The 26,324-nt window shown below is 40.8% G+C and overlaps 1 protein-coding gene across 1 annotated transcript in view; it reads right to left on the reverse strand.

Moving 5' to 3' along the window:
* The window catches only part of PELI2 (pellino E3 ubiquitin protein ligase family member 2), a 66,362-nt gene that overhangs the window by 17,535 nt on the left and 22,503 nt on the right, over positions 1-26,324 (reverse strand). Inside the window, exon 2 of the mRNA XM_064715869.1 lies at positions 23,168-23,297. Coding sequence (XP_064571939.1) covers positions 23,168-23,297 — 130 coding nt within the window. The remainder of the gene's footprint in view (positions 1-23,167; positions 23,298-26,324) is intronic.

Raw genomic sequence — 26,324 nt, forward strand, 5'->3', positions numbered from 1 at the left:
GGAGCCTCAGGAGACATTTTTGTTTATCACTGTCCTATGCAGTTTAATCGGTTTCATAGGAGGCCTTCAGTGGTGTTGTATCAAACTGTCACATGCAGATTTTTAGAAGTTTTGCATTTTTTCGTATTTGTACTCAACAATAACTTATCCACACTTAAAAAAAAAGTCCCACTATTTCTTATTTATTCCAACAGGGATTCTCTTGTCATTGTCTTAACTGATCACTACAGACTATATGGGGATCGTCCACTGCATTACAGGTTAGATCTCCATATTCCTCTCAGTACAGATTACACTCAAATTATTAAATAATCTTTTGGACACCAGTGAGACTTTCCCTCATGTATGACTTTTTGGAAAGCAAAATTTCTGACCCCAAAACTCCAGGCATTAATTTCCTAAGAGTAGGATTTCTCCAGGAAGACTACAAGACTACAGATTTAAACATGAAGGCATAAACATGATTTTGTCACTGCAGCTGGATCACATCCCCAAAACTCTTGACACACCCACAAAAATATCAGTAATTAGAGAAGGATGCAACAGTGTTTGTAAGTGAACATTCTGGTGCCAACAGGCTACAATTCATTTATACACATCAGAACAAAAGCAGCAGATGCCTGGCTACACTCATGTATTTGGGTATGCCAAGCACACAAAATAGCCACAAATTAGAATCCTTAACTAAAAGCCAGACAAAAAAAAAAAAAAGAAAAAATATAGTGATAAAGTCCCCTCAAGGGCTTCTATCAATCCACAGCCTGAAAGATTTGTACACTCAGCTCATCAGCAGTGAATGCTTCTGTGAATCAAAGCACCCCTGAGCACCAAGCTGTGCCTGCCTGCCAAGGAGAGCACACAATAACACCAGGAGAAGCTGCAGATCATTCCACAGCTCCCAGAATCCATGAACTGCATCTGACACGAGTCACTTTTACATTAAGACAGCCAAAGACTCTCCAGACAGTTACCTTAACAGACCTGTTAAGCAGCTGCACAAAACCCTCTCAAGAGAGGGGGAAAAAAGGCAAATTCTTCTTGCCAAAAAGCCATTCAGTGCTTCTAGAAAGCAGTTAAGATTTTATAGAGCCCATCAAGGGACAGAAACTGCTTTCTAGAAATCACACTATGGAATATTGTCCTGACAGAACAAACCCCAAAGCAATCAGATTCTTTTTTACTGGTCTGGGGTTGCTGCAGGAACTGCAACAAGTCATTGCAAACTGGACTTTGTGGCAATTTCCTCTGTGGAGACTTTCAATAATAAAAAAAATCCTGTAAAATAGTTCAAATGGTGCTTGAACCAAGTTGGGCAAACTTGACAATAGCTCTGGGCAAAAGTATGTTAAGCCCACTTTTCAAACAGAGCTTTCTTACTGCAAGGGATTTCTGGGGGCAGAAGGCACAAAATAGATAAATATGTAGGATCTGGCTCCTACAGGGATAAAAGGGATGATCTGAGCTCTCAGTTCACTAACAAGTTAACAGCTCACATCTTGCATGTGGAAAAAAAAAATCCCTTTTGGGTTTCTTTAGCCCTACAAGTGCACAGTGAGCACAGTATTTATTTGTAACCTTTCCAGTTCTCATTCATACACATTACCAAGCATCTTCCTGGGCAAAGTTCAGAGCTTACTCACATTCCTCACACACAACTTAGTGTATTTAAAAACACACACACACTCTGAACTGTGTTTAACTGAGCTACTTAAGTGATTTAAGTCAACAAGATAATACATTAAACAGCAGTCAGAATTAAATCCTGATTTACTGCTGCACTGGAGTTGAAAAATCAAGTTGCTAACAAGTGGGAAGCAAGGAGCTTTCCTCTCCACATGTGCAGCTGCCAGGCTCATTCCAAAACATAAGTGACTGTAAACCCCTCTGGTGCTGCCTCTGAATCTGTGCAAAAAAGGCTGGTCCTGATTCCCAAACCTTTTTTAAATTATACAAGGGAAGAGAAAAAAAGATCATCTCAGCAGCCAGGAGGTGTCAGGGCTCTGGGGGATGTGGGACCAGCACTGCCTCCCCACCCTGCAAACTGAGAAACACTGTGAGAAAGCAAATCCCATCCTCAGTCACTCACCAGAAATACAACAAAGTGCTTACAACCAAATTTAGGATTCATTTATCCCAGAATGTTTTGTGCCTGAGTGTTACTCCAGAATTTTAGCCAGGTTCACAAAACACAAGCAACACCAGCAGAGGGAGGTGCAGCTGAAAGCCACACATTTAACTTCAGCATCTTTGTGAGTTTATTGAACTTCAGTGTGGAATGAGGGATTGGGGAAAATATCAATACCAACAGCACATTAGTGAGCAAAGCAAGCACAAAAGAACTGGCTGAGAGCACTTGAGCCAAAATACAGGTCATGTCTGCCACTGAACAGCTTTGATAAAGGAATTTATAGGAGAATCCAACACAGCCACTTCCTAATGTAGGCTGGATATTAGGAAGAAGTTTTTTACAGAAAGAGTAATAAAGTTCTGGAATTTTCTGCCTGGGGAGGTGGTGCAGTCCCCATCCCTGGGTGTGTTTAACAAAGCCTGGATGTGGCACTGGGTGCCAGGGCTGAGTTGAGCTGTTGGGGCTGGGTTGGACTCAATGATCTTTAAGGTCTCTTCCAACCCAGTGATTCTGTGAATTCTGCTGTAAATGTGCCACATCCTCAGCCCCCATGCCCAGAGCAGAGGGCTGTGCCCCGTGGTTTATAAAATCATGGGATTGTTCAGCTCCATTTCAAACCCCAGGGTATGAAAGGGCCAGCACAGGGCAATTAAGAGGAGGAAAATTCAAATCTGTGGACAGGCGTTCACAGAGCAGCCGCATCTGCTTCCCTCCCATCAGATAAAGACCACCACAGCCCATTACTATTCTGAGTTGGTAGCAAAACCCTTCCCTTTACAGCTTTGGAATGGAATAAATTTAGCTTACTCTAGATTGTACTGAAGGATATTCTGCAGCCCAATTCCCAGTGTTCAGAGAAAGTAATTAGAGGATTAGTGGCCTCTATTGCTCTCCCTTCCTGTTATTTTCATTGTGTTCTCAAATTTGAATCTTCTGTCGTTTTTCAGTAAGATTGATACAGACAGAGGAGAAGAAGGGAAATTTATTTCCCTAAAATTTAAATCTATCGTGCCAGCTTAAAAATTCAAGCCACAAAGATTCATTTTAAAATTTATGATCCTGGAATTTGGGTTTAGCAGGCTCTACTAGATGCATCCACATCAGGAAATTACCACTTATCTTTTCTACAGTTTATTAAAATTTAAAGCAAGCTTTACAGGCAACTTGCTTTCTATTCCTATGTAATGTCAGATAAGAGAACAGCTCATCAGAAGCTCTGCACTTCACACAACATGATTTCACCACTGATATGACCTGCTTTGCCCCTCTCCAAAACAGCCTGGCTCACACAGAAGTGAAACACAACTCCATCCCATAATAACACTTTTTTCCCCCAGATGTATCTTTAGTAATAAACCCCAAATTATCTGAACACACACACACACAGACAGAAAGATTATAATATTTAAAATTATACTTTAAAAGTATTTTTTATTTTAAAAATAAAGAGGTAGGGCACAAATCTAGTGTTGCAGGAGCGAAATTATGGGATATGTGACTTATTTCTATGAAAAATACAATTTTCCCAGTGGCAGGTGGGATTTGGGGCTTTATATTGAATGAAACAAACACTGAGTAACAGTCTTAAATAATGACACAATGCACTTAGCAGGCCCACAGTGTTAATAAGGCACAGTTTTAATTAGGTTTATAGAATATTCAGTGCTTTCTAGGATAAAGCAGCCCACATTTATGTGGAGAACAGGTTTATGAAATTACACACAGCACAAAGCACTTCAAGGACCTTTTTTTCCCCCCTCAGCATGCCTGGGTAGAAGTTTTTGACATAAAAATTAATTGTGTTTTCCAGTATTAACTAATTTAAAGTATGGTTTTAATTTGGTGCCCTAAATTACTTTATTTCTTAAATGAGTTGTTGAAGCTAGGTTTTAGCAAGGAGGAAGGAAAATCTTTGCTGTGTTGATTCTTCTCCTGGCAGAGCTCTGAATCCCAATTTCATGCCAGGTAAGGGTATTTACACACAGCACTATTGGGCTGCCCACAATAAAGATAATAAATGTGTTCAATATCAATGCTTAATTTAAGAAAAAATCATGAATGTACACACATGTTCCTGAGAGCTTTAAGAGCAGTATTTGACATGTTTCAAAGCACTTCACTACCACTATTTTATGGGTTTACTGAGGACTTGGAACAGCAATTACACATTTCACACTCAGCTCAAGAGATCACTGCTTACTCACGCATCATTTTTATGCTGGAGATAAGAAGAAAAAAATTTCCCTTTTGCACCCCTCTGCCAAAAACCCCATTTTGACTTTCCAGAGAGCTGCCCCATAAATCCCAGAATCATTTAAATCATTTCCCCCATCCCCTTCCTCTGCACCAACCTCCATCTCCAGACCTACCTGCCCTTTACATTTTCTTGACTAAACACCTACTGAGAGTTGTTACATGATTTGGAAAACATATATATTCATATATAGAAAATTAAAACCACTGAAATCACATGCTTTGGGTGCAATTTTAGCCACATTCCTGTGCACTTCTGGAATACTTGGATGGTATCCAGAGGCAGCCCCAAGACACTGTGGGTGAGTGAATTTAGAAGCAGCACTGGTGACTCCTCAGAGCAAACACTGCCTACAAATAAATTATCAAATCATCTCATGCAGGCTGTAGAAAAATCATGAGTAATCTGTTTTATTTTAAATAAACAGCAGTGGCTGTGAAGATCAAATTGCAAGAACTCTGCCACCACTCTGCTGAGCTAAGAAAGCAATTTAAGAATAGTAACCGTGGGAATCTGCACTGAAATCAATTGATTCTTTCACAAGGTATGAACTGTAAAGCTACAAAACCCAGCAGGAAGCCTAATTAAAGACAACAGATGAAAATGGCAATCCAGATCAAATGCCAGATAAAAAAAAATAATTAAGAGCTTACATATTTTTAGAGCAAATATAATAAATGAAAATCCAAAAAGATAATCTCTTCAAAGTCAATATAAATGAAGAGTATATTTAAATTCACATTTAATATAATTATAACTGAAAAAAAAATTATCCATTTTTCTAACAACCACCCAGCATGCTGGTGCAGATTCACTGATCCTTAAAAACAAGAACTTAATAATAGCACAGCAATGCTGCAGAAATGCAGACCACAGAGTGCAGTGCCAACACAAAAATTCTTTCAACCTACAAATCATACACCAATAGTTGGCTTTAATTAAAGAATTCCTTTCAGAAAACTGCAGCAGAACCTCTCTTGGCTTCCATAAACATTGAAGGAAAGGCTGGAGTGTCTCAATAATGCACTCCCTACCTGCAGCCTCACTTCCAACTACCTCTGTCCCAGTGTATCTTCTCCTATCAAAACATTCATTTTTGCACTGACCTTCCAATGTTTTATTAAATCTCTGGGATAATGGCATGTATTCTCTAACAAGCAAGGTAATGTGTAGAAAATATTTCACACCTAAAAGGTGTTTTATTCAGCTACATTAACCCATCCTGCTCTCTCAGCCTCTACTATTATTATTAATACAGCTATTACAAGTGATAGGTAATTCAGAACACCTTTTATTACAGTATCTCATTCTGACCTTTTCATTTCTGTATGTGGCAACTGATATAAAATTATTTCCAGTCAGGAGATTTGCCCTCTGACTGTTAAGTCAGGTCAGGGAGTGTGGATAACAGGGATTTTAAATGATGGCACAGAAGCCATAAACCAAAATTTGTGGTTGATTATAAACTACATTTTACACTTTACACAGCATCATTCCAAATTTACAATTCTCCAGATGAAACAAACTCGAGTTTGAGGTCTTTTTGTATTGGATTTTGTTGTCGAGCTTCTGTAGGAGTAGCAAATAATCCCTTAAATCTCACATCTGCTTTGCCTAATGAAGCACCAGGAACAAGAGGCCCCCAGAGCTGAGAGGGTTTCCCTGCATCCATCAAGGCTCGGGGCTCTCAGCCCCTTCCCTGATGTCTCTGCAGACAGAGCTGGAGCTACAAATCACATATGGGCTCTAAAGATGGGATCTTCCTTTAATCTTCCCACACTGATGCTTCCCAGGTTTGTTGTTTTTTCCCACATTATGTACACAGAGACTTTCCTCTCACTACAAGCATCATCATTTTCTACACCTAAAAAAAAAAAAAGGTTCCATTTTAGCACTTACTCACAAACAGTCCTAATTTATTTTTACAACAGCCATTACCCTCCCATTCCACACACTGCCTACTACAACACACAGGAACATTTTCCATCATTTTCAAAAACCTGCAGTTACTGGGATACAACTCACTCCACCATCCACCCAGACCCTAAAGACAACACTGAACATCTGCTTCAGAATCACCAAATACTTTTGCACACTCAATATTTTCTCCAAAAGAGCACAAAGAAAATATAATTTGTATTTTTAAACAGAATTACCTCATCGGGTTAAGTTTTCCCAATACCAGCTATTTTCCAAAGTCATCCTGTTGTCCCCGACATTGATAAAAGCGCATCCCATTTGACTAAAAATTGTCAATCTGCTTCATGCTAATTTGATTTCATCAATGAAGTGTAAAATACACTAAATTCAAAGCAAACCAGATTTCTTCAAAGAAATCAGTTTTCATACAGCAGCATGTGGAAATTCCTAGGCAGCTGCTGGAGCTCAGAATCAAATGGAGGCACTTTGTGCCAGGTTTCTTGGGCACTGTGGTGAGTAACTTGTGCAACAGCTCATTTCAGCTGCCAGGTTTCATTTGCTGCTATACCAGGCAGAGTCTCTCCATTCCCTCCTTCAAATCAGTTTTGCTGCTCCTGTTTGAATCCTCTCCAGCATTTCAGAATCCTCCCGAACACCTGACAGCAGTTCTGTACTGGGTAACACAGACTCTTCAATTCCACAATTCCCTGCTCATCCCAGTCCAGAAATCCATTTTTACAGAATTCCATTTTTACCAAATGGAGACAACTCTCATTTCCAAGGCACATTCCCTGTTGCAATACCCATAGGCCATACTGAAATCCTCCAAATATTTCACTTTGATAGTATTTTGGTTATAGTTAATTCTAACTAATGTGGTTTTTTTTAAAGCCCATTTTTAAATGGGCAAACCAGTCCATGCAGCTGTTTCATTTTATTTACCCTTCTAACACTTGAACTGCTACCAGTTTTATCAAATGAAATTTGTGGGGTTTGTTATTTGGTGTTTTATTTCTTGTTTTTCAAAGGTTTTCTTTCATGTGATGCATTTAATGCTAGAAAATTGCTTACTACTATGGAATCCCATTAGTAACCAGCTCAGGAATTCCAATTTCACAAATAATTTACTGGGATTTAAATTAATTAATAGCCAGCTGATAACAGCGATGATAATATCACCTAAAGCTCTTTTCCATTTCTCTCTTTTTGACTTTTCATGCCGGATTTCAGTGGTGCCACATTCCCATCCTGCACAGGGACCCGGTCTCTCGTTATCCCTTTCCAGCTCTTCGAGGACCATTAGAGCTCTTCAGGAATTCCCCACTGTTCTCACTCCAGCAATCAATTACCAAGCCAGCAGGTGCTCTCTCCCTCTCTCTTTAGCCACTTAGGATCCTTGGGAACACACTCATTTAGAAAATGGTATTTCTAGGAAGTCCTCAATAAACCAGGAGTCACCTCATAACCCTGCAGTGAACAGGCACCTGCTGTTCTGCTGTATTCCCCAAATACACAGAAAATGTGTGCAGAGGGATGAAAAAAGGCAGCAGGGAGGTGCTGTGCAAGCTTTGGGAAAGGCACAGCCAGGCTCTCCTGCTCCAGCAAACTCATCTCAGAAAAGGGATCCAATCCAACCCAAATGGATGAGGAACTGATCCCTCCCTCATGAACATGTCCTTTATTATACCAACATCTCATTTACACTCAGCAAGTCACAGAAATGTCAGATTCCTCACATAATTATGTAGGTAAGCAGGGAATTCTTGGGACTAGAGCCTGCTAAATTAGTTTCTCCCATTTAATGCTTACCAGACTGCTCACCTGGGTACTCTACCTTGTCTTCAACTCCAGTGACAAATCCCACCTGCAGAAGGTTGGGGTCATCCCTCATATAATCCATCTTCCATTGAAATGCAACAAAATAATGCACAACACCAGAGCATTTCATTCTTACTGGTTTTTGTACATTTTCCCCTCTCTTCTTGCTGAGAGCATCTGAGAAATTCAGGATTTGCATCCTGCCAAATCTATATATTGACATACTCTCTTTTAAGTAAAATATTTTGAATAGACCTCTCCACATTACCACAATTTCTAAAAATAAATATTGAACAATAGCTAAAGCTCACTTTCCAGGCAGAGAGCTCTGTGAATTGCAGGTAGCTACTTAAGCACATTCTTTTCAAAATATTATAGACATTCCCTTAACAAGGAGTTATAAATGCATGACTAAACTATTCAGTTCCCCTGACTTGCACTCAATACTTAAATGCTGGGAAAGATATCACTATGAAAAAAGAACTATGTCCTACTAAAATATATGAGCCAAAAAAGCATTTATTTGTTAAAAAAATATTTAAAGGGTCTTGAAACAACAAATGAACAACAGAGACAATTTTCTGGAGAGGAAAGTATGAATGTAAGACAGTTTTTGTGTCTGTAATGAAATGTATCCTTATTACAGTTTTGTGCCGCCACTCAAGCCTCAGCTTTGATAGCTAAAATTGTCAAATTAAAGGAGGTTTAAGTGTTATGAAAAGACAAAGCACTACCTGAAAAGGGAAATGTTAACTATGAAGTGTAACTAACAGTCTGGAGGGTCTCAAGTATTAAGTACTTGCCCTCAGGGTTGGATCAGCAAATCTAAAACTTCAGGAAAGCCTGCTTAAACCCACACTAGTCCATCATGAAATTGTTGTTAGAGGCTTTAAGAGTTAGAGCATTATGTGCCTGTCAAATTGCATTAAGCAATATTAGAAACAGAGCAGTTTAAAGCCATTTTGGGGCTGAAGTGTCCCTGCCTTTGGCTGACAGGGGTGGAGGAGCTGATGCAGCAGAACCCTCAATACTTTTGCCATATCACAACTGTGGGAGAGAGTCTTGGGCTGGAAATGGGGGTGTGTATTCTATTCTGTGGAGCAGTTATCTCTGTTCATGGGCAGTTTTTCCTTTCTCTCTGCCACAGCCAACCCTCCCTGCAGGAGATCTCTGCTGTCCATGGCCACTGAGTGTCCCTGCAGGGCTGATCCAATCCCAGCATCCCATGGGGAGATTCCTACCTGGATCCAATCTGAGGGTTGGGACACCAGCACAGCCTTTCCACTGGATTTCCAGAGGAGCCCAGGCCCATCTGCAGCAGCCCTGGAGCTGCAGAGGAAAACTCCCCCCTTGTGCAGGATCCGTGCTGCAGCAGAGCCACAGCTGGCACTGCAGGAGGGCTGAGCCCCCATGGGATGGGGCTGGGACACCCCCTGACACACAGGGGGTCTGTCAGGTGTATTCTGACTTTGTCAGTGTTGTTTTGTATCACTGCATTGTTTATTTTTTTATTTTTTTATTTTCCTCCCTAATAAAGAACTGCCTCCCATATCTTTCCCTGAGAGCCCCTTAATTTCAAATTTATAACAATTCAGAGGGAGGGGGTTTGCATTTTCCATTTCAGGGGAGGCTCCTGCCTCCCTTAGCACACACCCGTCTGTTCAAACCAAGACAACTACCAAACAGGTATTCAATAATACAAAGTCTGTCTGAACTCACACAGATTCTCCCGTTACTACAACAACAGCAAGGAAAAAAACCAAAAAACAAACCCCCAGTTAAATGTTCCATCAGCAGGGATGAAACACTACACACACACAGAAAATAATAATTTGTTGTGTCTGTTGAATCCTGAACCTCACCTTGCCAGGACACGGCAGCAGGGAGAGAGGAGCTGCTGTAATGAAGCCCCTTGGGAGTACAAAAATAGAGATAATTGCAGCTTTGTCTCACTGCACATCAACCTGACTAACTTCTGTTAGGAAGTTCAAACACCATTTCACAAATTAATTCAAGATTTTCAGTTTTAGAGAAAAACAAACAAAAAACCCCACACAGCACTTATGGGGAAGGCACTCAGAAAAGAACAATGAGTTGTAAGAACAAAAGGCAGACATTCCTCCTGGAGGAAAAAAAAAAAAAAGCTGAGTTGTTACTATGAGGTTTCTCCAGTGCAAACACTCCGGGAGGAATGAGCTGAAATTCTGTCCTGACCTGGAAAGATTCATTTTATTTGTGACACTGATGACACATCAGTGTTGTGCCACCAGACACACAGAACCATGACTGACACTTTCTGCTCAGACTGGCTTCCAAGGAAAATAATAATAGTTTTGAGGAAATGAGAGCTATGAAAGAACAGCATGTATCCTACATTTTTCCCTTCAGCAGCAAAAGGCCTCAGTACCAAGGAAAATATCAAGACAGAGGAAGAGTTTGAAGTGTAACATGTAATTTTTAGTGCTTGTCTCTGTGCATCTCACTTAGCAAAGCGTGAAAAGCACTGATTTTCAGTAAAGCTGAAAGAGGTGATCTAGTGTAACTAATATTCTAATTACAGAATCATGTCTCTTAGGCCAGGATTCCCCTTCACAGAAACGTGAACAAACAGCAATGCAACCAAATCCTATCATTTCCTGCTTTCCAAAGTTCAGATCTCTTTATTCATGAAAATTCAATACTCAGTGAAGACTTTAGGATTTAAGCCAGAACCATCAGGGCTCTGAACTACTTTCATGAACACAGGCATTCAAAACAAATTATGAAGAGATCAATTTGCAGTCTTGTATTTTTAGATTATTAAAAATCTCTTCTGGATCTAATGTTATATGGATTTATCATAATATTATAGGGAATATCCTGTCAATACATCCCCACCATTCTGTTGGTGCAATTTGTGTTCTGAGACCAGCAGAGAAACTCGCTATGGCAAAAACAAGGTTCTCCTTTTGCCAGCTCAAGAGAAAAGAAATAAAAATCAAAATATTATCAACATGGACTGGCAGACCAACACAGTGCAAGTGTTGTAACAAATGAAAACTGGGACACATCAAATCTCACAATTCCTGAGCGCACCAGCCTATTTTTACTTGATGTGTATTCCAGTAGGAGCAAGGCTCTACACCAGTAGTGAGTGCTAAGCACAGTGTATACATGTTTTATATATTAAATGCAAAATGAGAAGGAAAATTCTCTTTTAAAGCCCCAGGAGTACAGTTTTAACATTTTTCTTTCCAAAAAGAAAATGTTCAGCAATGTTTTCCTAAAAAGCTCAAAGGCATCTCACTGATAGGCCAACCAGAAAAAGCAAAAACCAGTGTCTAGACTGCTGGTGTCCCTCACTTCCCAGGGACAAAGGAGCAGAAAGGAGCAGCACAGGGCAGGTCAGTGGCAGGAGACAGGAGGTTTGATGGGAAGGAAAATAACTGCAGGACTTTAACCCAGGCTTACAAACCAATTAATGAAGTCTATTTCTTTACATTCTGTATTATGTCTGCATTTATAAGATGCACAGGAGGTGATGCATAAGGGAAAAAGACAAAGCACAAGCTTCTGTGTCAGTTTATTTCCACATTAAACATCATCCTCTCATAAAAAGTTCATACTATACATCCTTCCACAACTCCATCAGAGCCAGATTCTGTCTGTCAATAATCAGAGTTCAATTCAACCCCTTCAGCCTCAATTTTGGATGCATTAAAATCCTGGTAAAGTTGGAATTAAGTCCCAGCCCAACAGTTTTGCAGGAAGAACACCACATCAGAGAGCAAGTCTCACTGTTTACACAGACAACCAACCCATCTGCCACTTGACAAGGAGACACAACCTGCCTCAGACAGGTATTAATCTTAGTTTCTGCCAAAAGCACTTGAATAGAACCACAAGCCCTATTTTCAAGGCAAGGTGTTTTCCCCCAGTGTAGAGCAAAACATACTTTTGGTATAAGAAACTATTAATAGAGAACTAGTACAGCAAGGCACAATCAGAAATTAGATTAATACAGCACTGATGATGCCAAAACATTCAGCACATTCTTGGCCTTTCCACTTTGCATGCAATTTCTTGCTGTTGACAAAGTTATCTCAGTGAATTCCAAAGGTGAATCTTATTCCACTTCAAATCTCCATGAGCCTGCATGAAAAAGCATTCAACCATCATCATACTGCCTATAGTTAGCAGGCACTAAATAAATAGATTTAAAAGTAGTGAATGCTTCATGAGAAAGAATTATAATTGTAAATTACATTCTCCCTCCCAATAGTTTGTATGTCTTCTTTAACACTGCTCATCTATTTCAGTAATAAGAGGAACAGTGTGTCTAAATCCAAGCATAAACAAACAAAAAAAGAAAAACAAAATAAAGAAAGCACATAAACAGAAAAATCATGGAAAATAAATGTGTAAGCTTTTACCAGTCTGGAGACAGTGAGTACATAATATTTGAATGAGGAGGATTTCTGCTTCAAAGAAAATCTACTTTCTATCTTCATTGTTCTTCAGATACACATTGATACACAACAGGAAAAAAAGTCATATAAGTGATAAAGAAGAGACATCATGTACCTGCAACAAGTGTCCTAAGTGCTCTCTCCTTCATGTGTATCAAGCCTGAGAAACACCAGACTGAGATAATCCTGGAACACTGGACAGGCTGATGAGATACTCAGATTCTATCTGTGATTTATGAATTTCTACTGGTGCTAGCAACACATCTCACAAATTGGCAAATGAAAGCTGGGAAAGTACTGCTAAAAGACAGCCTGTGCACCATTTATGCAAAATTAACAACTGATTCTGGGTATGACATTTCCTTGAAGACAACTTCCTTGACTTCAAAACAAAGAGTCCCAGAATCCTGGCAGGAGTTCAGAAAATGACTCTGCAGACACTCAAGGTTTTGGCAGAACAATGACTGAAGGACAAAGGATTACAAGCTGTCAAACATCCCATGTACACAAACTGGCTACAGTTCCCTCTGGAATGACCTTCAGCCAGGCTCGTATCAGCAACTGAGATACCAAAATTGGTGTGGCCTTCTGGACACAGCTGAGTCAGGGCAGCCTTGGCCAAACCCAAACCCATGTGCTCCAAAGCAGCACGTGGTGCTCAGCTGAGCCCCCCTGAGCCTGCAGAGCCCAAACCTGCTCAGCCAAACCTTCAGCATCTTCCAAATGCTCCAACGCAGGTCCAGCCTCAGCCTCCATCACCCTGACACTGCTTTCTCCACTGGGCTGCCACAGGGAAGGATGGTCTCCAATGCTGTGGGGTTTTGCCTAATGCAAAGTGCATTTTTCAGAATAAGTCTAGGCAGGACTGTTACCCTTGAGCAGGGAGCAAGACTCTTTGGGTATCAGAAATCATCCAAGTCACATTATTGCTCCACCACCAGTGCTGCAGCCAAACATTGCCTGGTAAACATGAACAGAATGGATTACAGCTCCAGGGAAACTCCAACATCCACTTGTGGGGACAACCATCATCTCTCAGCCTTTGCATAGCCCAAACCCAACCTGAAGCAGAAGCATCAGTTGTTACATTTCAAAATCTCCTTTTCCCAGATGTGTCTAAAACCACCAAAGCCTTTGACTGAGGAAGGTGCCTCCACACTTCTGTTTCAAAGTGATTTAGTGTTTTTAAGGCTAAATGAGGTAACTCACTGCCACCAAGTAAAAACCAATTACTTCTTCAGCCTGGGAAAACCTCAGTGCATTCACAGAGCCACACTGGGTGATGGTGTTCTCCCTTGGCATGCTGTGTTTGGAATGCACATACAGATTTTTATTTAGCATTATGGCTCAATTTTAATCAGAGGATTCCTACACAGAATTTCTCAGCAGTCAGAGAAAAATCAGAGCCCTACCTCTAAATTTAGCAAGTGCATCTTCATCTGGAGACGAAAAAAAGGTTCCTCAGAAAGAGTCTTGTTTTTATATTCATTCCATAATGGCACAGTGACACTTTCAACCCCAGCAGTATTTGCTACTACAGTGCAAAGATACCAAGAGACAACATTAAATAACCAAGGTATTTTTAACCAAAGAAAAGGAGAGTTAGAGAGAGTGTTTCCAGTAACAGGCAAGATCATAACACAGGGATATTTTAAGACATTCAGCATGGGCTGTCTCTCGAACAAAATTGCAAACACTTTGTTTTGACTTCTGCAGTTTATTTATTATACTCAAGTAGCAACAGTCAAATTTTTGTGACAAAACACTAAACAAAGATTTGAGAAAGCTTGGAGGAGGAGGGGGGGATGAGTTAGGGAGAACACTTGATGTGCTTTTTTGCAAGTTTCACAATCCAGCTTTCCAAGGCCAGCTTTTCCTTGGGAACAATCTGGGAGCAGCTGAAGCAAGGTCAGCTTTGTCCTCCCTGCCTCAATCCTGACCTTCAGCACTGGAAGATTCTTTGGTGGGCTGGAGAAGAGACAGAGGTGTGGAAAACCAAATGCTAATGTAGAGATAACAGAGAGGAGGAAAAACTTGTGCATGTTTCACACTGTTGTCTCTTGTCCAAAGTTTATAATGGCAAATGCCATTACAGGAAGGCTGAAAGTAAAAAGTAATCCACAAAGTCTCCTCAAAACTTCTTTCAGGCCCCCTTCCAGCTTTTGTGCACTTGCTCTCACAGTCCTATTCAACATTTCCTCCAAACCTTTGTAGAAAATTCAAAACTAGTTTGGCCTGTATATTTAAAGTCCATTGCCTCAAAGTTACAAATTACAGAAATCAGCCCATAACCACTGAAGGGTTTCTTGATCATTCACACAATTTTATTTGCATTTATGAAGTACAGAAGTTCTGCTTTAGTAATACAAACTCTAAAAACCTCAAGCACAAAAAAGCAGCTCTCCCTCACCTTCCCTGAATATGATTTAATTGCCTCTTCTGGAATTCTGGACTCATGCAGCTGAAATAAAGCTGAAAAACAGCAGCAGCACTGTTACGAAGAGGACTATCTGGGGAAAAGAACAAACTCTGATCCTCAGAGGCTTTAACTCACCACCCAAAGAACAGCTTCCACTGAATTTCCCAAAGAGCTGCAGAACAAGCAAGCTGCTACAGGTTCAGAAATTCCCTGGTCACCTCAGTGTAAATGTGCATGCTCTGGTCCCACAAAGCCCTGATTTTCAGAGGTCATCTGATACTTCAAAACAAAGCATCTTCTCTGTTAAACTTCTCTGGGATTTGAGGTTAGCAATAAAACCTAGAAATCTGCATTGCTGTAGTGCAAGTATAAAATGTGGTTTATCTCACCAGGGAAGTTCCACATTCTTTTCAGATTCCCCTGCTCAAGAACACCCCTGACCAATGCTGAACAGAATTGTTTTAGACACAGGAGTTTTCCAAGCTGCAAACTGGGAGTGTTTTGTCAACTAAGCCTTCCATCAGTTGTGAAGTCTGGGAGGAGAAACAGATTTGTGCAGCTACAGCCACAAGAAACAGAGCTTCTTTGGCCACATGAGCTTCATGAAAGAAAACTAAATACATAGAAATCAAACTTGTACTTGCTTCCCCTTTTCTTATCCTGGGGTTAGGGCAAAAGAGAAAGGAACATGTCTCTCAGTATCTTAAATTTACAAGGAGAGGGTCCTTAAGGGAACTTCCTTAAGGGAATTATCCTTAAGATATTTCCCAGAGAAAAATCTCTAGGACCACAAAAGTGGTAGTTGTTGTCAACATCCAAGGCTGAGAGGGCAACAATTCAGGATGACCCCAGCTTGAGACAGATCCCTGCTCAGACACTGGCCTTGTCCTCAGGCCACAGCTCCCAGGAAATGTGCAATCCTCAGCTTGGGGCACCAAGCCCGGAGGTTTTCAGATGGCCAGGGAGTGATACCCCTCCCTGGTACCAAAAGGCAGAGAAGAAAGCATCCACCATCCCCTGGCTGTGGGGAACTCAGGGGAAGGGAGATCCCTCAGAGCTGGGGGAAGGCTGCACAGAGCAAGCTGAGAGTGCTGGGCCTTTAATGAGCTTCCTCAAGTCAAAGCGATAGGGATCTGCTGCTACTGAAATTAGAAGCCCAAAGTATAGATTACCACAAGCATTATCTCACAGCAGGCATCTGCAGAGTCCAGAACTTCTTGAAGAACTGGCAGAATCACTGTGGACAAGAGACATGCAGAATTTCACGGCAAGTCTGTACAGAACACACAGGGTCTGACACAGAGGTCACCTCAGTACGAGCTCTGATGTAGGTCCAGTGGCTGGACTCGTTTGTTTTCATAAAGGACACCTCAGGGATGATCAAAAAAAAAAAGATAATGATCTTGTAGAAGCAAAGCCACAGTGCTGAAGAATTCTGGATTGCTTTATGACTGCCAGAGAATTTCTGCAAGCAGAGCTGAAGGGCTTGGAGCATGCAGCCAATAAGCACTTTGCTGGGGATACATCCCTTCTAAAGAGATTATCAGGATAAAGTACTCCCTGCTTTCTCCTAAAATATTTGTGAGGTCTGTGGTGTTGAATAGGAACAAACCAGCAGGATCTCAAAACAAAGTAAATCTACACCCAAAAGAAAGCATAAACACGTCTCAGACAAGAGACCTACAGAGTAGAAAGAGCAATCTTTGAATGTCACAAGAGAGTCACCCCTCTTAGTTCTTCTCTTGGCAAACAGATAACATTACTCATTTTACAGATGGAGTCATAAGAGACTCCCCGAAAGAGAAATATTTAGATTTTGTTCTTTCCATCAACAAAATCTCTAAGCACTCTGGAAAACAAGTATTTTCTAATTTGTAAAACAGGAGTAGCAGCTGTTTGTTTCTTTGGAAAGTTGCTGTTGGCCCATGATGCTTCAATTGCTTTCTGTGTTTTCAAAATAATTGCCCCTCTCAACGAAGCCTTGAAGCAGAGAAGCCTCATCTCCTCTTTGATGCAGTTCCAACTCCCCTGTTCCAGGAGAGCAATTCCATACTCTGAGTACACACTACCTGACTTTTCCAAAACACAATGTTCCATCCATTTAAGACAATTTGGTTTGAGATAACAGAAAAAGCATATCCATTATCAGCTGCCACATTCCCCTTGTCATGGCTCTTTCTTTTGAGCATGAAACAACCTTTTCAGAGAGAAGGAATTCCTGTATTAGAGCTGCTGACAGTCCCAGCTCTCACAGTTGTGTACAAGGCTCTGCAGCCCTCAGGCTGCTCCCAGCTGGGCTCCAGCACAGCCCACCCAACCCTGAACACCACAGCAGATCCCCACCACCCTAATATTCCAAAGAGAATCTCCTCAGTACTGCCAGCTTGCAGGGTGTGTTATCCCCAACAAGTTCCAAAGGCAGTACCAGCACACAGGCAGCAATACTGTGCTCAGGCCATCCAGCTTCATTTGATCCACACCAGATTGGGGATTTTTCCTGACCTTTAGGAAGCTCAGAGCAGCCCAGCTCTCAGGAGACATGCAATTCTAAAACCAGGTTCATTCCAGCCAATTGAGGGTCCAAGCAGAATAAATATGAAACAGGACAGAGCTTCACCACTACAGCAGGTGGTCCAAAATTTCCACTCTAAATTCTGGGGAAGCATGCAGGAACCAGTCAAACTGGAACAAGACAGTTTTAAACAAGTCATGCTACATTAAGCTCAAGCTGTGAAATTTTCATCTTCCAGTGAAAGAAGTGGCTCTGCCATCTCCAGTACAAATCCTACTCGTCACTTTTCCCGTGGCACAAAGAAATCCAGCACATTCCATGATGGGCAGCAGGATTTGCAGTGTCTGACCTTACACTACAACATTTAAACCTCAGCTGAGATGCAGCCTCTCCTTTCCCTGGTTCTGCATTGTCACAAGCCCAAAGCCCCCGGGTTATTTCTGACATGGCCAAGGAAGCTGCAAAGTGACAGATCCTGCACAGCAGTGCTCCCACAGCCTGGCTCCCTGCAGGAAGCCAAGGGAAGCTTATGGGGAAATGAAATGTTCCCCAATTTCTTGACACCAGCCTGGTGATCACTGCATCCTCCTCTGCTTTCAAAGGGCACCACATTCAAGTAGAATCTGCTCTAAAATATTGATTTAGAGCAGATGTAGTTTAAAGAGAGTTTACAAGGAAAGCATTTTTTTGATCTTTTTTTTATCCTCTGAAGGGAGAGCATGAAAACAAAAAGCAACATTAAGTCATAAAAAAATAATTGTTGTAGACCTCAGCAATTTTTAATTCCCCTTCCTTCACTAAACATCTGGGTTTTGTTAGAAAACACTATAAAATGATTTTCCAAAACCTTTGACACGGACCCAAAGGCTCAGGAGGGAGGGTTTCAAACCAAGTAAGGGTTGTTATTTATTCAGCCCACCAGTGAAACTGGTGTAACCATCTTCTCCTGCCTAACCATTCCCTGCTATTTGCAAGGGCAAAGGGGTGGGGAGTTAACACGTTCAGATGATGCTCATTTAATAGAAGAAAAGGACATTACACCAAGGAAACTATTATTCAAGCAGACTCAGTCTGATGAGCCAAGAAAAAGCTGCTTCTGCACAAGCCAGGGCTCTTGAGACACCTATGCCATTAAGTTCCTTCAGAACAAATTAGTGCTCCATGAACTGATTAGACCATAAATAAGCCCAACAGGAAAGAGAGAAGCCACTGACAGACACAGCATCCTCCTGACAGCAGCTGAGCTCTACAGCTCTCATTCAGCATGAACACCAAAAAGCTGTCAGTGCCAAGAGGATTTGTGGCCTTTTTACTCCCAATTCAAAGGACGTCAAAGCAGATGCAATATCTACAGTAGATCACTAATCACAAGAATCCTATACTTTCATTTTCTCTCGTCACTCAAAGCACAAATTGCAGCTCTCTCCCCGACCTAATAATTATTCGTATGGCTGTGTTTTGTTCTTCTCCAGCAGCAGCAGGAAACTTGATTAGAGCTGCAGGAACCCAGGCAGTGACTATCCAAGCTGCTGTTGTGATAGCACAAAGCAGAAGCCAACTCGGCAGGTAATTGGACTTGGAAGTCAAGAGAGATCTTCCTCAGTCAGCTTGAAATAGTAATTTCATAGGGGAGAAAATAGGTTGCCTTTATCTACCACAGGTTACCAAAGGAAACTTTGATCCTAAGAAAGACAGACATAATAAATACCAAGACACAGCCATAAAAAGGTTTTAAAGGTGGGGTTTTTCAAGTCTTCAGCAATTCAAAAGGTATTTGGAATCTTTTCTGGAGTCACTATTACACATGCAATCACTTAGGAAAGCCCAACATTCCCTTGTTAAAAAGGAACACTTCCAGTGCTCAGCAGTTATATTCTTTCGCCCATATTCTCAATTACCATCCATGCTGTAACAAGGAAATTCAGTCACATTTCCAGAGTAAAATTACTGTCAACAATTCCTGCTTCCTAATGCCATACTTCAGGTAATTCAAATGTACATGAAGCCCCTTCTTCATTTCTCTAATCTTCACGCCCATGGAAATAATTTTGAAGCATCAGAAGCCAACAGAGAAATGCAAATGCTCGCAGAGCCAAAGTCATGTGGGATTCCAAGATCAGAGTTCCCAGTAACACCAGTGAGCTCAGTGCTCACACCAGCTGCCAGCAGCCCTCTCATATGGGACTGGGGCAGTTCTCTCCCACTGTTCCACAAAAAGAATCCCAAGTAAAAACATCCAGCAAGAAGCCAGGGGTGGTCATGAAGAGGAACAATGAGGAGGGAAGATTCTCCTGTGCTTATACAGGGCAAAGTGTTAACCTAGGGATGCACTGAATCAAGAGATTGGATGTGGACTGGAACAGGAACATCCACACTTTGCAGGAATTGGGATCATACAGTTTTATTTCCACAGCATATTATTGACCTGCTTAAGATCTGCAAGAAAATCAGTGTCCTCAAATATTATTCCACAGTGGTATTAAACCAGTTTTATTTTCAGTCAGACACCTCTTTCCCTGTTAAGACTCAAATATCTCCAACTACAAAAAAGGTCACAAACCCCCAAAACACAAAAACCCTTATGAAAGTCTCCCCTATTCCTCCCAAAACCCAGTGAAGTCCAGTTCAGCAACCCATCATTCCCACAGGTGATTATTCTAAATCCCACTCTCACCTGAAGTTCAGCACTTACTGGAAAATTTCTGCCCAAGTAAATCCTGAAATCATTTCAGACACCAGCAGACACTGACTGGAGTTTCACAGCATTAAATATTGTGCATGAAAACAACAGTGAACACAGCTCAACTAAATGAAATAAACATTACAACTGGCTTCTGACTTTGTTAAACAGCTCCAATAGCTTGAAAATAAAAATCACCAACCCTAACTATGTTATGATGAGCCAACAGCAAATTTACACCTGTGAGTTTGGTAGTCAGAGAAAGGTTTTCACAAATTCTGTTACAGTGACTGATAAACCTTCCTCTTCATCATCAGACCCAGGTCAAGAGGCAAGGAATGGCCTCTGTAATGGGATGATTTTGAAAGAAACTCTAATTCAGCAAAGGAGATTATTAAAATCTTGAGAAAGATCCATACTCAGTTAATGAAGACTCACACTCCATTCCCCAAAGCCCTATCCCAGACATGTCCACACAGACAAGCTTAGGACAGCAGAAGAATTTTAAGCTCTTTCTTACAGTAAAACCGATTTTGACAATGCTGGAAAAATCAAATAGGGGAAAACACAAAATCTACTGAATGGTGCCTAAAACCAGAGTTCATTAAATAGGTTTTAAAGTCCAGTGCATAATGTCGAAGAGATTCCTCTGTATTTTAACAATGACAACTCTGAAAAAACTTGAGACTTACTATCCTATACACTGCTTTTCCCCTAAATATACTCATATATCCTCAGAAGGGAAATATTTCTGAATTTTCTTCAGCACCTCAGAAGGCAGAGTGGCAAAAAACAAGCGCTCAGTGGAAAAAAACAAAAGGCAGTGATTCATATGCAATTAGCTCAGCTAAATTTACTACTGAAGCCATTGCTACCCCAGCTGTCCTTGACACCTGCACAGCAGGGACAATGGAACATGACAAGCATCCTCTCTCCATCTATTGCAGTGTTCAGGCTGACACACAAACTTAAAATTGGTGACAGCCACAGTTCTTGAGCTGCTGCATTAATGCAATCAGCACAAAACAGCCATGCACCTTGTTCCAGCCTCTGTTTGTCAGAGACAACACCAATGGAGGCAGTCAGGGCTTCTCCCTCCTCTGCTGAATCCACCCCCCAAAAAGCATCAGTGCCCTACACTTGATTTTACCCACAGGTTCAGTGTACAGTGACAGAAAAGCAGAACAAAACAGAAAATTGGTAGCTGGAAAGGTAAAATGAAGGATGTAAAGGGAGGAAACTTGTTAACATCCTATGAAGTAAAAGTTTCTGCTGGTTTGTCTTTCTTAAATACAAAACTGAAAGACTGAGAGCACAACTAAACTTTTGAGGTCAAGTTGCCCATTGTTTTCTAAGAACTAAGCAGCTCACTCTTTATTAGCCCATGTTTCTTCAGGCATTTACACAAGTTACATGCAGAAACAATTCTCAGAAAAACAATTCAGTGCCTAAGATGTGAGAAAAGCTGATGACAGCATCTTTAAAAATCTAAGTGTCCTTTCAGTGCATGGGAAGAGCACTCACTGAGAGCCACTGCACCACTGTTCTGGCACACATCCACCAGCCCTGCCCCAGACAGCAGCACAAATACACAAAAGCTCCTTTCTAAGGGTTCAGAGAAAGTGCAAAATGCATTCAACTTGACACATCCACCCAAATCCAAATGCTCAGAGGAAAGGCTTTAACGTCCCAGATCCTCTGCTATCTTTATAAGGGCACTAATTTGTACAGCACACATATTTTATCTGCACTACAATAACACCACAGATGAACATTAACCAGATTCCTTGTGGTGTCTGCCAGGTGTTTAAATATTTTGCAACTCAAATGCTGAAATACAATCTGCAGTCCAAATGCTTAAGATCATCCAGTGAGAACATGTGTATATTTTCATCCACTATGTAAAACACATTTTTTCCTTATTTGTTACATTTTAAGCAACAAACCAGAATTATCAACATATACTACAGCTCTATTGTGAAGGTTGATTTCATCAGGAAGATTTAACTCACAAAAGCTTTCATTTTGATAACAAAAACACTGTAAAATATTTCCTGTAACTTTTAAGCCAAAAGACTCCACATTTATCTGCAGCAGGCAAGCCCTATACTGTTTAAAGAGAACAAGCTCTGTTATTGTGTATTTTGGTAAGTTCAGGCATATACTGTGTATTAGAAAATAAAACAATCCCATACTAGGTATTAAACAACATTCTTCTCTTGGTACATTTCTGAGCACAGTGTAGGTTTTTGCTCTCTGTTCCAAGAGATATTTTAGTGAGGTACATTTCATACAAACCATCCTCCTGTGTGAGTGCCACCACTTAACTCCTCCTCCAGTTTGCAATAAACTCTACTCACTTCTTGCTTTAAGAAAAAGGCTTTGAGAATGGAGATAGGAAGAGCTTTTGCAGCCTGAAATACATTCCACCACCAGTACTCTGACCTGGACAGTTCTATACATTAGTATAGAACATGCTAATATATTAACATGTTATTGTGTTAATGTATTAACTTTGCTGCTTTTCCTCCTTCACCCACACTCAACTCCAGGTAAAAATTTGCACAGCATCATTATTAGCAAGAAAAATGAAAGGCCCAAAGGGATCAGAACATTTTTTATAGCATGTCAGTTATCTTACTGAAGAGGAAAGAAATATCACTCCAGTGAGAAAGAAACTAAAATACTTGTGTTTTTAACCCATGTACTTACTTCTATGGCTCAGATAAAACAGTCAGCACTGACAGCCAGATTTCTGAACAGGGGCAGGAAGGTCAGATTTTCTCACACCTGAGCTTCCAGACTATTTTAAACAGGTAACTGGATTAAAGCTATATACCCCAGAAAGCAAATCCACTGCAGCCTCTTCATTAAACAGAAGTATCCTCCAAACACAGAATAAACTGGCAGCAAGGTAAATCAGCAGCAATCCCTGAGTTCCTCTCCACTCAGGATCATCAAAAACCAGGATTTGTCATTGTCACATACCTTTGAAGTCTGAGGAGTAGAGACGACATGGACAGAGCTGGGTTTAACTCCACTTGCTCTTGATCGTTTATAAAGGGCAAATCTGCTTTTCCTGCGGCCCCTGTCGCCATTAGGGAGGGATCCATTGTACCTGGAAATACAGGAAAAAAGTTTAGCATAAAACACCACCAGCTTGGAATACAGCAAAGGAGAGAGAGGTGATTTGGCCACAATATTCTGGTATCATCAAATGCATGGGGCAAAACAAAAAAAAAGTATCAGGTTAAGTTTTGCTTCCTGAATTGAGCATTCAAACATTCTTTAGCTACCAATAGTTGAAATTTTATTCGCATTTAAAAGGTAATTAACTACAAATTAAATACTCAGTTTTTCAGCCACACAGAATTTCTTCACCTCTAGAATCAAAGGAATGTAGAAGAACAAACTCTACATCTTCACTTCAACTTCAGAATATGAACAGTTCTAAAATGTTTTTATCCTACCACCCATCTGCCCACATCTCATGCAGGACTGGAGGAAAAACAGGGGTAACATGGAAAACTAAAGTAATTTAGGGGCAAGTAAAACTATGAGAAAGGAATTTTACTCAGAATGCTTTTCTAGTTATGTCTCCCCTATTTTTTACAAAACTTTAATCCTAAAGGCTTCATCTATTAATTATTAAGGAAAGAGGATGCAAGTGTTTTTAATTTATGGACTATCTCAGCCTCACTAATGACTTTCTTTATCAGGTGTAACACAGGAGCCCTTGACAGTTCTTTCATCTCTCCCTGAGGACACAGACCCAATGGATTAATTATTCAGAGAAGTCTGAAGCCTCAGGGGGACAGAGCTCCTTCCCCAGGGAAGGATCAACTGGAAATTTCTTTGCAGTGACAAGCATGGAATTCACCACCACCTCACCCCCAAGATTCAGGTCAGGTTTTCACCACCATTCCTGCCAACTCTCAGCTGGAAGAGCTTTCAGGGCTTTATTGAATCTTCTATTCCTGATCCTCAGTGATTTCAGACTTTTGCCCAAGAAACTACAGATGTTATTCCACTGATAAATCTCTTCTGTCTTACTGGTGAGGTCTGTTCTACACTGATTTCATGTATCCCTCTCCTATAATCTTTATTATTACAGGTTAACACTGCAGGCAGAGAAAGAATATGAAAAGGAAAGAGGCAGCGATGCAGTAAACCAGAATACTTTTTTATCATTACATCCTGTGTATGCAATGATAATGATACAAATATTACATCCTGTGTATTTGTGTAACTGGAGAATGCACTTGGAGAGCCTCCCACCCTTGTAGGAATCCCAAGGGCAGGACTGCTGAATGACTGAGCACAAGCCAGAACAGATTTAAGATAAAAATTATCTCAAATCTCACTGCTCTAGAACTTAAAACCCAGACATTTAAAAAATGCACATTTAATACATGATGCTAAAGGCACAGAGAGAGATGAGACACTTCCAGCTGAACTTGTCCTCTCACTCCCATTTTCATAGGAAAGACCATTGGGTCTTTCTGGAATATTAAAGGAGATTCCCTAACACAGCACAAAACCAACAGGAGTAAATCACTACTATTTCATGCCAGGCCTACTTGCACCCTGGAAATTTGTTATTAACTCTACTCCAGAGAAGTGCAGCCTGTGGATCCTCATCACAAGAGACCAATCTCTAGAAAGATACATCAAAATGTTCCACACACAACTTAAATACCAGCACTTCAAATAGGAGCTATTTGCATTCTTATTATTATATGTATTATTTATTTTTATTTATATAAATATATCTTTATATACATATTTATTTATTTAAAATTATTTATATAATTATTATAATTATTGGTTCTGCACTTGAATCTCCCTGGGTATATGCACATGCCTTCTTTCAAAGACATATTATCAGGAACATGCCAGCAAGTTTTAACTTGTTGAAGACTACTTCTTTCTACAAGTATTTTTATCTGGAAACCTAAAAAAGTAACAATTCCCTCAGAAATAATATATAACTACTGTAGATTACCATTGCTAGCTTTATATCCTGTACTATACTTGTCTAACTGCTAAACAGTTAAAGCAGTTCCACTGGAAGTTAAAGCCAGGCAAGTGAGGTTTTATTGTCTGGGGGGGTTTTCCCTCATTTTCAGAACACAATTTGAACTGGGAAAGTCCACTCTATTTCAATTCAGGTCTTTGTGGGGTTTAATTACTTTTAAAATACATAAATAAAGAAGCTCAAGGTTAAAAGACCTCTTGGAGTCTTCAAATATGAAGGAAATACAAGCAAAGTGAATGCTGAACTCATTCACCCTGCTTAGCACTGATAAATTCTCAAGAAGGTTTTCCTTGTGCCCATTTCTACATTTCCTTTCCACAAAGGGCAGGAGGAATTGAGTGGTAGTTTTATGATTTGTTATGCTTCAATTACAGATCTTCAAGTGTGATTTTGACCCAACAGTGGTAGAAAGAGCTGGGACAATTCCTAGGGACACACACATGTTTTAAAAGGGGGAAAAATAGGAGGGTGTGAGAAGTTGCCTCTTTCCACAACCAGCAGACGCCTTCATTTTTCCTAGGCCAGGCCTCTCAAGTTGTTCCCCACAAATTAACCCTTTCCATGGCACTGCAGCCACACCTTTGCTTCCCCCTGGGATCCTGCCAGCCATGGCAGCTCCCTCCCACCTGCCATGCCCTGCTCCTGGGCAGCTCCACAGCCCTGCCTGTCCCTGCCTCCCTTCCCCACAGGACACAGCTGGATTCAGCACCCTGCAGGAGGAATAGCTGCCCACACCTTGCTCAGTCAGCTTTTCTAAGCACAGGCACAAAGAGCTACAACAAAAAGCTGCCCTGCCCTCTCCTCTCCATCACTCTCTGCTCTTCCTCCCACTGAGCAGAGCCTGGGTGAGCACCAAGTGCCTTCCTCTGAGCAGCAACAGGATGGAGTCACCTATGGAGAAGGGACAAGGACTGAGGACACAAAATCCCCATCACCAAACAGTTCCCGTAAAGTGTTTGGTGACTAGCTATGTTTTCAAACTACAGACTTAACTCAAAGATGTACATTTCACAAAAATGGATTTCTACTCTGAAAAAGTTTCCACTCTGTCTCATCACAAAGCCACTCCACAAGCAGGAGCCATTTCCCATCTCCTCTGCACTCTTC

This window comes from Zonotrichia leucophrys, chromosome 5 (genome assembly GCF_028769735.1).
Source record: "Zonotrichia leucophrys gambelii isolate GWCS_2022_RI chromosome 5, RI_Zleu_2.0, whole genome shotgun sequence".
NCBI classification, from domain to species: domain Eukaryota; kingdom Metazoa; phylum Chordata; class Aves; order Passeriformes; family Passerellidae; genus Zonotrichia; species Zonotrichia leucophrys.